Below are 12,711 nucleotides of genomic sequence, written 5' to 3'. Positions count from 1 at the left end.
TTTGGTTTTCGGGTCACACCTGGCAGCGCTCAAAAGTTACTCCTGGCTCCACGCTCAGAAATCGGTCCTGGCAGATACTGGGATTCAAAGCAATAAACTTCTGCACGAAAGGCAAACACCTTATCTTCATGCTATCTCTCTGGACCCATTTTCATTCAAGTCCAGGTAGACCAGAAAGCCCATCTTTGAGGGCTTTGAACTTGGCCCTTATTTTGGAGAAAGAAGCATATACCCCCCTGCACAGTGGGGGGCTACTGCAATGATGATCAATAGGCTTCATTTTTTATTTAACTTTTTTTTATATTTTATTTAAACACATTGATTACATACATGATTGTGTTTGGGTTTCAGTCATGTAAAGAACACCACCCATCACCAGTGCAACGTTCCCATCACCAATGTCCAAAATTTCCCTCCTTCCCACCCAACCACCGCCTGAACTCTAGACAGGCTTTCCATTTCCCTCATACATTCTCATTATTAGGACAGTTAAAAATGTATTTATATCTCTAAATAAACTCATCACTCTTTGTGGTGAGCTTCTTAAGGTGAGCTGGAACTTCCAGCTCTTTTCTCTTTTGTGTCTGAAAATTATTATTGCAAGAATATCTTTCATTTTTCTTAAAACCCATAGATGAGTGAGACAATTCTGTGTTTTTCTCTCTCTCTTTCTCTCTGACTTATTTTACTCAGCATAATAAATTCCATGTTCTTCCTCGTACAGGAAAATTTCATGACTTCATCTCTCCTGACAGCTACATAATATTCCATTGTGTATATGTACCACAGTTTCTTTAGCCATTCGTCTGTTGAAGGGCATCTTGGTTGTTTCCAGATTCTTGCTATGGTAAATAGTGCTGCAATTAATATAGGTGTAAAGAAGGGGGTTTTGTATTGTATTTTTGTGTTCCTAGGGTATATTCCTAGGAGTGGTATAGCTGGACGTATGGGAGCTCAATTTCCAGTTTTTGGAGGAATCTCCATATCGCTTTCCATAAAGGTTGAACTAGACGGCATTCCCACCAGCAGTGGATAAGAGTTCCTTTCTCTCCACATCCCCGCCAGCACTGTTTATTCTCATTCTTTGTGATGTGTGCCATTCTCTGGGGTGTGAGGTGGTATCTCATCGTTGTTTTGATTTGCATCTCCCTGATGATTAGTGACGTGGAGCATTTTTTCATGTGTCTTTTGGCCATTTGTATTTCTTCTTTGTCAAAGTGTCTGTCCATTTCTTCTCCCCATTTTTTGATGGGATGAGATGTTTTTTCTTGTAAAGTTCTGTCAGTGACTCATATATTTTGAAGATTAGCCCCTTATCTGATGGGTATTGGGTGAACAGTTTCTCCCACTCAGTGGGTGGCTCTTGTATTCTGGGCACTATTTCCATTGAGGTGCAGAAGCTTCTCAGCTTAATATATTCCCATCTGTTAATCTCTGCTTTCACTTGCTTGGAGAGTTTCCTCCTTGCATATGCCTGTAGTCTCAATGTCCTGGAGTGTTTTGCCTATGTGTTGTTCTATATATCTTATGGTTTGGGGTCTAATATCGAGGTCTTTAATCCATTTGGATTTTACCTTCGTACATAATGTTAGCTGGGGGTCTAAGTTCAATTTTTTGCAAGTGGCTAGCCAGTTGTGCCAACACCACTTGTTGAAGAGGCTTTCCTTGCTCCATTTAGGATTTCCTGCTCCTTTATCAAAAATTAGGTGATTGTAGGTCTGGAGAACATTTTCTGAGTATTCAAGCCTATTCCACTGATCTGAGGGCCTGTCCTTATTCCAATACCATGCTGTTTTGATAACTGTTGCTTTGTAGTAAAGTTTAAAGTTGGGGAAAGTAATTCCTCCCATATTCTTTTTCCCAATGATTGCTTTAGCTATTCTAGGGTGTTTATTGTTCCAAACGAATTTCAAAAGTGCCTGATCCACGTCTTTGAAGAATGTCATGGGTATCTTTAGAGGGATCACATTAAATCTGTATAATACCTTGGGGAGTATTGCCATTTTGATGATGTTAATCCTGTCAATCCGTGAGCAGGGTATGTGTTTCCATTTCCGTGTGTCCTCTCTTATTTCTTGGAGCAGAGTTTTATAGTTTTCTTTGTATAGGTCCTTCACATTTTTAGTCAAGTTGATTCCAAGATATTTGAGTTTGTGTGGCACTATTGTGAATGGGGTTGTTTTCTTAATGTCAATTTCTTCCTAATTACTATTGGTTTATAGGAAGGCCATTGATTTTTGTGTGTTAATTTTGTAGCCTGCCACCTTGCTATATGAGTCTACTGTTTCTAGAAGCTTTTTGGTCGAGTCTTTAGGGTTTTCTAAGTAGACTATCATGTCATCTGCAAACAGTGAGAGCTTGACTTCTTCCTTTCCTATCTGGATTCCCTTGATATCTTTTTCTTGCCTAATCGCTATAGCAAGTACTTCCAGTGCTATGTTGAATAGGAGTGGTGAGAGAGGACAGCCTTGTCTTGTGCCAGAATTTAGAGGGAAGGCTTTCAGTTTATCTCCATTGAGGATAATATTTGCCACTGGCTTGTGGTAGATGGCCTTAACTATATTGAGAAAGGTTCCTTCCATTCCCGCTTGCTGAGAGTTTTGATCAAGAATGGGTGTTGGACCTTATCAAATGCTTTCTCTGCATCTACTGATATGATCATGTGGTTTTTATTTTTCTTGTTGTTGATGTTGTGTATTTTGTTGATAGATTTATGGGTGTTAAACCACCCTTGCATTCCTGGGGTGAAACCTACTTGATCATAGTGGATGATCTTCTTAATGAGGCATTGAATCCTATTTGCCAGGATTTTGTTGAGGATCTTTGCATCTGCATTCATCAGCAATATTGGTCTGTAATTTTCTTTTTTCGTAGCATCTCTGTCTGGTTTAGGTATCAAGGTGATGTTGGCTTCATAAAAGCTATTTTGAAGTGTTTCCCTTTGTTCAATTTCATGAAAGAGTCTTGCCAGGGTTGGTAGTAGTTCCTCTTGGAAAGTTTGAAAGAATTCATTAATGAATCCATCTGGGCCTGGGCTTTTGTTTTTGGGCAGACATTTGATTACTGTTTTAATTTCATCAATGGTGATGGGGGTGTTTAGATATGCTACATTCTCTTCCTTCAACCATCAAAGATTATAAGAGTCCAAGAATTTATCCATTTCTTCCAGGTTCTCATTTTTAGTGGCATAGAGTTTCTCAAAGTAGTTTTTGATTAACCTTTGAATCTCAGTAGTGATCTCTCCTTTTTCTTTCCTAATACGAGTTATCAAGTTTCTCTCTTTCTTTGTTAGTTTTGCCAGTGGTCTATCAACCTTGTTTATTTTTTCAAAGAACCAACTTCTGCTTTTGTTGATCTTTCAGATTGTTTTTTTGGTTTAGGAGAGTTATTTCTTCCTGCTCTACATACCCCTTGATTAATATAAAATGTCCATCTTTGTCCCTTACAACCTTTCTGAGTATAAAGTTTGCAATATCTGATATTAGTATGGCCACTCCAGCTTTTTTTATGGATGTTATTTGCTTGGATAATTTTTCTCCAGCCTTTTATTTTGAGTCTATGTTTGTTCTGACTATTCAGGTGCGTTTCTTGTAGGCAGCAGAAGGTTGGATTGAGTTTTTTGATCCATTTAGTCACTCTGTGTCTCTTAACTGGTGCATTTAGTCCATTGACGTTGAGAGAAAGAATTGTCCTGGGATTTAATGCCATCTTTATATCAAAATTTGGTGTGTCTTTTGGTTAGTCTTGTCTTAAATTAGGTCTTTCAGTTTTTCTCTTAAGACTAGTTTTGAGTCTGTAAAGTTTCTGAGCTGTTTTTTGTCTGTGAAACCATGTATTCTTCCGTCAAACCGAAAAGTGAGTTTTGCTGGGTACAGTATTCTAGGTGAAGCATTTATTTCATTCAGTCTTGTCACAATATCCCACCACTGCTTTCTGGCATTTAGTGTTTCTGGTGACAGGTCTGCTGTAAATCTCAAGGATGCTTGCTTGAATGTAATTTCCCTTTTGATCTTGCTGTTTTCAGAATTCTGTCTCTATCTGTGGGATTCATCATTGTGGCTAGGATGTGTCTTGGGGTATTTTTTCTGGGGTCTCTTTTGGTTGGTACTCTTCGGGCATGCAGGATTTGATCATATATATTCTTTAGCTCTGAAAGTTTCTCTTTAATGATATACTTGACCGTTGATTCTTCCTGAAAATTTTCTTCCTGGGTCTCTTGGACTCCAATGATTTTTAAGTTGTTTCTGTTGATCTTATCATAGACTTCTATTTTCATCTGTTCCCATTCTCTGACTAATTTTTCCATTGTTTCTTCATTTGCTTTAAGTTTTTTTCCAATCTCTCCTGCTCTATGGAATTGTTATGTATCTCATCTTCCACAGCCCCAAGTCTATTCTCAGCTTCTGATACCCTGTCCCAGAGCTTATCCATTTTGTCATTCACTTCATTTACTGACTTTTTCAGGCCTGTTAGTTGACATGTTATTTCAGTTTGGAGTTTTGTGATTTCTGTCTTTATATTTTCTTGGTTCTTATTAGTGTTTTGTTCAACTCGATCCATGGTTTCTTTGATTTCGTTGAGCATCTTCCATATTGCTAGTCTAAAGTCCTTATCTGAGTGGTTGATTAGTTGGGTGGTCATTATCTGGTCATCAGAATTGTCATCTTCATTCTCTATGTCTGATGTTGGCCTGCATTGTTTCCCCATTGTCAGACTTGTATTGTGGCTTTTTCTACGTGTTATGGTGGTATTCATTGGCTAAATGATGCTGGCAGCACACTCCTCTGGCTCCATCCTTTCTGGATGGGTCGACTTGCCTCCAAGGAAGGGGAGTCCTCCGTGGATGAAGCCTCACACAGGATAAAACCTTAGACCCGAGCACGCAGCAGAGAAGAGAGTCTGGAGAGAAATGCGGGCTTCAGTGATCCAGCACAGTTCTTAATGTGATTTTTTTCTTCTTCTTGCAATGGTGTTCTTTTCTTAGAAAGAGCCGCGTATCAAAGTGGAGTGGCCATGCTCTGCTGGAGCCTCTTTTCGGCCCACTCCCAAGAGGTTCACGCAACAGGATAGTAGACAGACACACACAGGGAGCACTCACAATTTTTCCCAGTCAGGCCCCACTGGGTAGGCGTAGTTTCATGGATTTTTCCTCAGCTATCCATTTTTCATCCTCTTTGATCCAAATATGTTTATGAGTTGTTTCTTGCCTCTGAATATATTCTTTAAAATGTCTGTCCGCTGACATGTAACTTTCCTCTTGGGGTAAGTTTAAGTAATTTAGTGTGATAAGAGTCAAAGATAGCAAATCCGTTGGTGGTAAACCTCTTTTTCTATTTTTTTTGTAATTGAGTTTTTAAGGTTTTGTGAGTCCTTTCTACAATGGTATGTCCCTACAATTGTAAGAAGTCCTTTCAGATATCTTATCTGCCATTCTTTACAAAAAATTCAAAAGTTTTGCTAACATAGGCTGGCCCATTATCAGTTTTTAGAGAATATGGAATACCCATCACAGAAAAAAAATTGTAAAGGAAAACTACAAACAGCCTTAGATTTTTGAGAAGACATGGGAATTGCCCACATAAAAGGATAATAAGTGTCCACCACAACATGAAGATAAGGTTTTCTTGGAAATAAACCTGTTTGAGTTATATCCATTTGCCAAAGTTTGTTAGACTGTAAGCCTCTTGGGTTTGTTCCTGTATGTGAGTTTTTTGTTTTTTTTGATTTTTTGGGCCATACCCATTTGATGCTCAGGGGTTATTTCTGGCTACGCGCTCAGAAACTGCCCCTGGCTTGGGGGGATCATATGGTACACTGGGGGATCGAACCGTGGTCCTTTCCTTGGCTAGCACTTGCAAGGCAGACACCTTACCTCTAGCGCCACCTTGCTGGCCCCTGTGAGTCTTTTTGTTAATGGTGCACATATGCAGTTTTCTACAATTTCTCTAGCTTGCCTCAATGGAATTTGGTAATTCACATGTAAATAGTGAGCATTTGTGTGTAGGGCTGAATGTTCCTCTACAGGTGATTTAAATATAGGCATTGCTAGCAAGTCAGCATTTTTATTTCCATGAGCCATCGGTCCTGGAAGTCCTGAGTGGGCTCTAATATGTGTGATGAAGATGGGCTCAGTTCGTTTTTGAAGAAGCTGCTGTAATCGTTTAAGTAAGTTCTGTATAATCAGATTATTAGCATTAAGGGAAGCAGTGGCTATCACATGACATACATTTACCACATACGAAGAATCAGAAACTAGATTCATGGCTCCAGATACATTTTCTAAAAGGCAAATTAACATTGCTATTTCAACTTTCTGTGCAGATTTATATTTGGTATATAAGGTCATATTAATGTTGTCTCCAGTTATTCTTCCTTTTTCATTTTGGGATCCATCAATGTAAAAAACCTTGGCATTGAGAATAGGGGAATCCCGAACAATTGAAGAAATAACAAACTGTGTTTTCTTTAAAAAGTCCCAAGTTTGGGGCCGGGAAGGTGGCGCTAAAGGTAAGGTATCTGCCTTGCAAGTGCTACCGTAGGACGGACCGCGGTTTGATCCCCCGGTGTCCCATATGTCCCCCCAAGCCAAAGGTGATTTCTGAGCGCATAGCCAGGAGTAATCCCTGAGCATCAAACGGGCGTGGCCCAAAAACCAAAAATAAAATAAAATAAAATAAAAAAAAAAAATAAAATAAAATAAAATAAAATAAAATAAAAAGTCCCAAGTTTTTCCTGCTGGATAATGGGAGGATATTTCTCCTGTGAAATCTGAGAGGGCCCTTTGTAGAGATTCATTAAGAGGCAATATTGACTCAATTTCCTTTCTTGGTATTGGCAAAACTATTATATTTGAGTCAAAACCTAGTAAAGATATAGATCTGAGTCTTGCCTTGATAATAATCTCTGAAATCAGTTGCAAGTAGGGGACAACTGAGCGAGGCTGTTTGTTATGTAAATACACCCATTCCAAAGGTCCTGCTTGTTGCATCAATGCAGCCTTGGGGGTTTCTATTTTAGGAAAGATTAACAGAAATACCTTTTCTCCCAGGATAAATCTTAAAAGAAATGATTTTTGTAATCTGTTTAAGATGTCCAATTCATTTTTGGCAGCTGTTGTTAAGTTTCTCAGGCTATCTGAAGCAGGATCACCCTCCAAAGTATTAAACAGAGTAGACAACTATGCATTTGGGATTCCTAGCACAGAGCAGAGCCAATTTATGTCACCTAAAAGTCTCTAAAAATCATTAAGTGTTCTGAGATTTTCTTTTTTGATAGAATTTTTTGTGGATGTATTGACGTTCAGTCCAAAATAAAAACCAAATATTGCTACTGTGGCATTGTCTGTATTTTTTCTAAAGCTACTTTTCTTCCTGATATTTGTAAACAGTCAATAACATAAGAGTATAAGTCATGTAAATCTGTTTTATTGTTCATTGTGAGCAAGATATCATCTGTATAATGAAATATCATGGCTTGAGAAAATTTTTCACCAGCAGGGCTCAAAACCTTATCTACATAAAACTGGCACATTGTTGGGGAATTCAGCATACCCTGGGGGAGAAAAGTTCATTGGAAATGTCTGTAGGGATGAGTATTATTGAGAGAAGGAAATGAAAATGCAAAACTTTTTTTTATCATCTGGGTGAATAAGAATATGGTAGAAGCAGTCTTTCAGATCAATTATAATTAGTGGCCATTCCTTTGGAATAACTACAGGTGATGCTAAACCAGTCTGCAATTTGCCCATTGGTATCATGGATAAATTTACAGCTCTAAGATCCATCAAAATTCTTTATTTATTGGATCTTTTTTATAGTGAATATAGGCAAATTCCATTGAGAAAAAGATGGTTCAATATGTCCTAAACTTAGCTGTTCCTCCACTAATTCTATCAGCAGCTTTAATTTATCAGTTTTAAGGGGCCACTGACCTGTCCCAATTAGTTCGTCAGATTTTCATTTTATTTTTATTGCTGCTGGAGTTTTAATGGCAGCGGCCCTTACTTTTAAATCAAGGGAAGGTTCAGGTGCTTCTGGAGCTAGTTGGCTGTGGAATTCTTTGATTTTCTGGTCCATAAAATACCATAGTCTTTGTACTCAACGAACAGGAACTTAAACCTCCTACTTCTTCCAGAGAATACAGGATTTCCTGGAGAGGCCAATTTTCTGGCCATTCTTTATCAGAGATTACAGTAACCTGAGCTCCCATATCTATCATGCCTTCAAAGGGTTGCCCTTCCAAGTGAAGTTTGATTATTGGGTTTTCTTCTTTTAATGTAGTAACCAGAGCCACGAGTGAGTTGTGAGCAGCACCCAGATCTGTGCTTCCAAAACCTCTGATTCTTTTCTTATCTGAGTTCCCACATTTGACATAAGGCACTATTACGATCTGGGCAATTGCTTCCCCTTTTCTAAAGGTCCATGTATCTGGTACGGTAATAACTGCAATGATTTCTCCCATTGAATCTGAGTCAATGACACCAGTGGTTATTGATATACTCTTTATGTTGAGGGAACTTCTGCCAAGAATCATACCCATAGTATCTGGGAATGGTGGGCCCACAATGCCAGTTTCTAACATGTAAGGGCATGCTCCTGGGTAAATTGTAATGTCCTCTGGGCATAGTATTCCAATCCTGAGTTCCCTGATGTGGTGTGAATTAATTCCCTAATTGTGATAAATTTTCTTGGGCTGGGTTGGGAAAGATTATGGTTTGAGGAATTTGCTCGTTTTGATAGGGCCTGGGGGAAGGCCCTGTGCATGTTTCCCTGTATTGTGTCTGTGTGCACCTGAGGAGTTGAATTTAAAATGAATCAGCAATGCCTTTGGACATGCCTGGGCTTCCCATAATGGTAACAGTTGATTTGCCTCCTGGGGTTTGTGCTGAAACCTCGCCTCACATTATTATCAACAAGGTTTCTGGATCTACAATCTTTCACCCAATATTAGCCTTTTCCGCATTTTGGGCAAAACCCTGGTTTATGGAAAGTGCTTTGTCCCCAGGGGGAGTAAGGCATCTTTCCCTTGGTATCCACAAAGGTTTGTACCGAGTTTAAGATCGTTAACATTAAGATCATTCACATCTGCCTTTTCATGTAATGTAGCCAATACTAATCTGCAGGCAGAATTTGCATTATAATAAGCCAAACATTTTACTAGGAAGTTTCTCACCTCCTCATCTTTGATTTGTAACTTCAGAGCATCTTTAAGCTTACCCCCAAACTCTACATAGGACTCATAAGGGCTTTGGGTAATTTTTAAAAGCTTCCTGTACCAGTGCTGTTAGAATCTATTTTTTCCCATGAAGACAATGCAATATCCCTAATTATATTTAAATTTTCTTTAGGCAAAGCAGCTTTTGTCTGAATATTGCAAATTGATTTTCTGCCATTAATAATTCATATGAGAGAGTAACCCCTGCCACTTGTTTTTTCATACCATCCGGGCTATATAATTTGGCTTTTACACCTTCTGAATAAAACATTTCCCATTCAGTTCGCTGTTTAGATGACAGGCATATATCAGCGATTGTTTTAAAATCATACAAAGTCTAAGATGAGTTATGACACCAAAGTTTTAGTAACTCCACACTGTATTGTGATGTTGGACTATAGTCTTTACATGCTTTTCTAAACCGATCTAATTCTTCCATCTGAAAGGGTACATAGTTAGAAATATTTACCCTGTGTAAAGGGGATGAGGCTGGATTAGCAAAATTACTCTGAATAGGGCTCTGAGGCTGTGCATGTGGTTCATTGTCTGAATCAGCACTGTTGTGCAATTCAATTTTGTGAATAGAATCAGGCCTCACTCGTGGAGTTAGCACTGGAGGTTGATCATTGTCTGAGTCAACACTGTTATGCGATTCACTAGAATCAGGCTTCACTTGTGGAGTTAGCACTGGAGGTTGGTCATTCATGTTAAGATTTGGATGCGGGGGGCCGGAAAGATGGCACAGCAGCGTTTGCCTTGCAAGCAGCAACCCAGGACCTAAGGTTGTTGATTCAAATCCCGGCATCTCATATGGTCCCCCGTGCCTGCCAGGAGCTATTTCTGAGCAGATAGCCAGGAGTAACCCCTGAGTACCGCTGGGTGTGGCCCAAAAACCAAAAACCAAAAAAAAAAAAAAAAAAAAAAAAAAGGAAGACCTGGATTTGGATCATAAGTTTCTAAATTATTATTTCGAGTTGTTTTTCTTCTGGAAAAATACCTATATTTTTAATGGTGGGGCTGGATTCATCAGCCTGCACCTTGGTCTGAAATTTCATTGGATAGATTTCCTTATTATCCATGCTGGTTTTAGCCTCACTGTTTCTACATTTTCTATTTCCTAAACACCAGCCAATACCTATGCTCACAATAACAATATTAGCCAACACAGAAATTCCACAAACTATGACAGATAGAGAGAATGCAGGAGAGGAAAGCATTGGAATATAAATTTTAATTTGAAATATAGACCACAACCATCAAACGGTGATGATTTTCCTTAGCGCCAAACCAATTTATTCAAAACAAGATGGAATAATCCACTTGACTAATGTAGAACAAAGGTGGCACAATCCACATGACTAACCACAGAAACCATCTAATGGTCACCAGAGGGAATTTCCAATAAAGCATTTCAGTTACAGTTATTGTTATTGAGGGTCCAGGTTCTGCTTGTCCGGGTTTGGGTGCCATTATGTTGCATAACAGCCCTTGATGGGGCTGGCTGTTGGAGGGATGGAGGATAAGGTCATTATCCTTCAGCTCGAACCACATGTCTGCCACCCTGTTCAGCCAGCGGTTCTGAGGTGAATGTGGCAGGTAGAAAGCTAAAAGGCTTCAATAGATATCAGCTTTATTCAGAGGATATGGCTGAAGCCAAAAGCCCCAGAATCAGCCCTAGAAAAAAGTCCTTGGCTTCCACAGACCCTTGCTTTTATACATCAGAATCAGGTACCACCCTAGGGTGGGAGCAGAATCTGGTACTGCCTTAGGGTGAGAGCAGAATGCCAGGTAACTCCCTAGGGTAGGGCACAATTATTGATTAGGGTGGGATCAGTAACATAATAATCTTATGGAAATGTTTCCATACATAACACTTCTTATCTGGTCTCTGGGGTGTACTAGAAAAGTTCGAGCTCAAGAATTTCCATGCCTTGGGGAGGGTCCCTTCCCTACCTACCAAATGACCTCAAAGCATGACAGAAGTTAATCCTGGAGCAAGCACTGCCTTACCCATGCTGAGACATTTGGAAGTTCTGGTGGGTGGGGGGCAAAGTCAGTTCTGAACAGGCTGCAGGAGTGTAAAATGGGGGTTAGTTAAGTGGGACCTAGAGCAAAATTATACTGACCAGAGGGCAACAATTTAGGGGGCCTTACCACTCATTCAGGAGATCCATGTTCAATCCCAGCATGACATTGGAACCCAAGCCTGCAGGAGTGATCACACAGCCAGAATTTAGCCCTGAACACTGCAATGTTAGCAATGAAAAAACACAGACACACATGCATGAGTGAAAACACACACACATCACAGTTTTTGCTTAATTCAACTGTGTTCTGTCTCTAGCCTCCAGTGCTTCGGTTCTGAAGTTCAATGCCCTCATTCTACAGCTAAATAGCTAGCTGAAAATGAGGAAAAGACAGTCAGGACTTGAGGGACCTTTGTCAGACCTTTGCCAGAACTGCCCTTGGGACTGTCCTACTAGGAGTCACTGCTCCCACACAGGCTCTCTGAAGAAACCAGGGTCTAGGCCACTAGGGGGCCCCCACCCCCCATGCCCAAAGTTCACATCAGTGTCTGACAGAGCAGGGTCCCACCTGTTTGAGGGTCTGAGGGAGACCCTAGGGCCTGTGAGTCTGGCAGGGTCAGGGACAAACTCAGGATGTGTTTCCGGTGTCCACTAGACACACAAGGACAAGGTACTTGCTCCTTTTCTGTCCCCATGGTGTGGCCTCTCCTGGAGGTCTGGGTGTGAGCCCCAAAGTGCGACCCTGAGTCAGATTGTGTCCCACCTGAGCCCATCCTGGGGAGCCTGAGTTTCTGGTCTTGCGTTTTAGGGGAATACGAGCTTCCAGTTGGTCTCACAGTAAGTGATGCTGGTCAATGTCATGGGGACGGTCACCCCAGGTGAGTCAAAAACATGTTTCCTGGGGCCAGAGAGACAGCATGTAGGTAAGGCATTTGCCTTGCATGCAGAAGGTCGGTGGCTCGAATCCTGGCATCCCATATTGTCTTCCGTGCCTGCTAGGAGCGATTTCTGAGCATAGAGCCAGGAGTAACCCCTGATTGCCGCCAGGTGTGACACAAAAACCAATAAAATAAAATAAAACCTGTTTTCTTCCTGACTTCTACTCCTAATCAGGAACCACTAACTTCTGCACAGCAACACCACTGTGTGCCAGGAGAGGTGCCAGGACACCAGGACACTTGGGGGAAACTGGGGCTCAGAAAGGGTCATAGCTGCTCATCCCTATGGTGGAGACACAGGAACTTGGCAGTCACTGCCCTCACCTTCTTGAAGTTCTCACATGGAACAGGACCCATGACAAGAATGGTGACATAGTTCTCCCTTACAGGTGGGGATGCAGGGAGGTATTGGGAAAGGAAAAAGGAAGTGGGGGTAAAGGAGGTTCCTTGGATTTCTGCCCAACACAGAGGCTCACATGGGGTTTGTCATGATTCTCAACAGCACATGCTGCTCTCAAAGACGCTTTCCAGGG

The 12,711-nt window shown here is 40.6% G+C and overlaps 1 protein-coding gene across 1 annotated transcript in view; it reads right to left on the bottom strand.

The window, feature by feature from the left end:
• Nucleotides 1-12,711, bottom strand: part of LOC126028692 (40S ribosomal protein S9-like) — a gene marked incomplete at its 3' end in the record, with an annotated part of 31,676 nt that overhangs the window by 18,697 nt on the left and 268 nt on the right. The window contains 1 exon segment of the mRNA XM_049787626.1: nt 12,503-12,633. Coding sequence (XP_049643583.1) covers nt 12,503-12,633 — 131 coding nt within the window.

Source organism: Suncus etruscus, chromosome 14 (genome assembly GCF_024139225.1).
Source record: "Suncus etruscus isolate mSunEtr1 chromosome 14, mSunEtr1.pri.cur, whole genome shotgun sequence".
Taxonomy (NCBI): domain Eukaryota; kingdom Metazoa; phylum Chordata; class Mammalia; order Eulipotyphla; family Soricidae; genus Suncus; species Suncus etruscus.
This window is presented reverse-complemented; position numbering and strand designations above follow the sequence as displayed.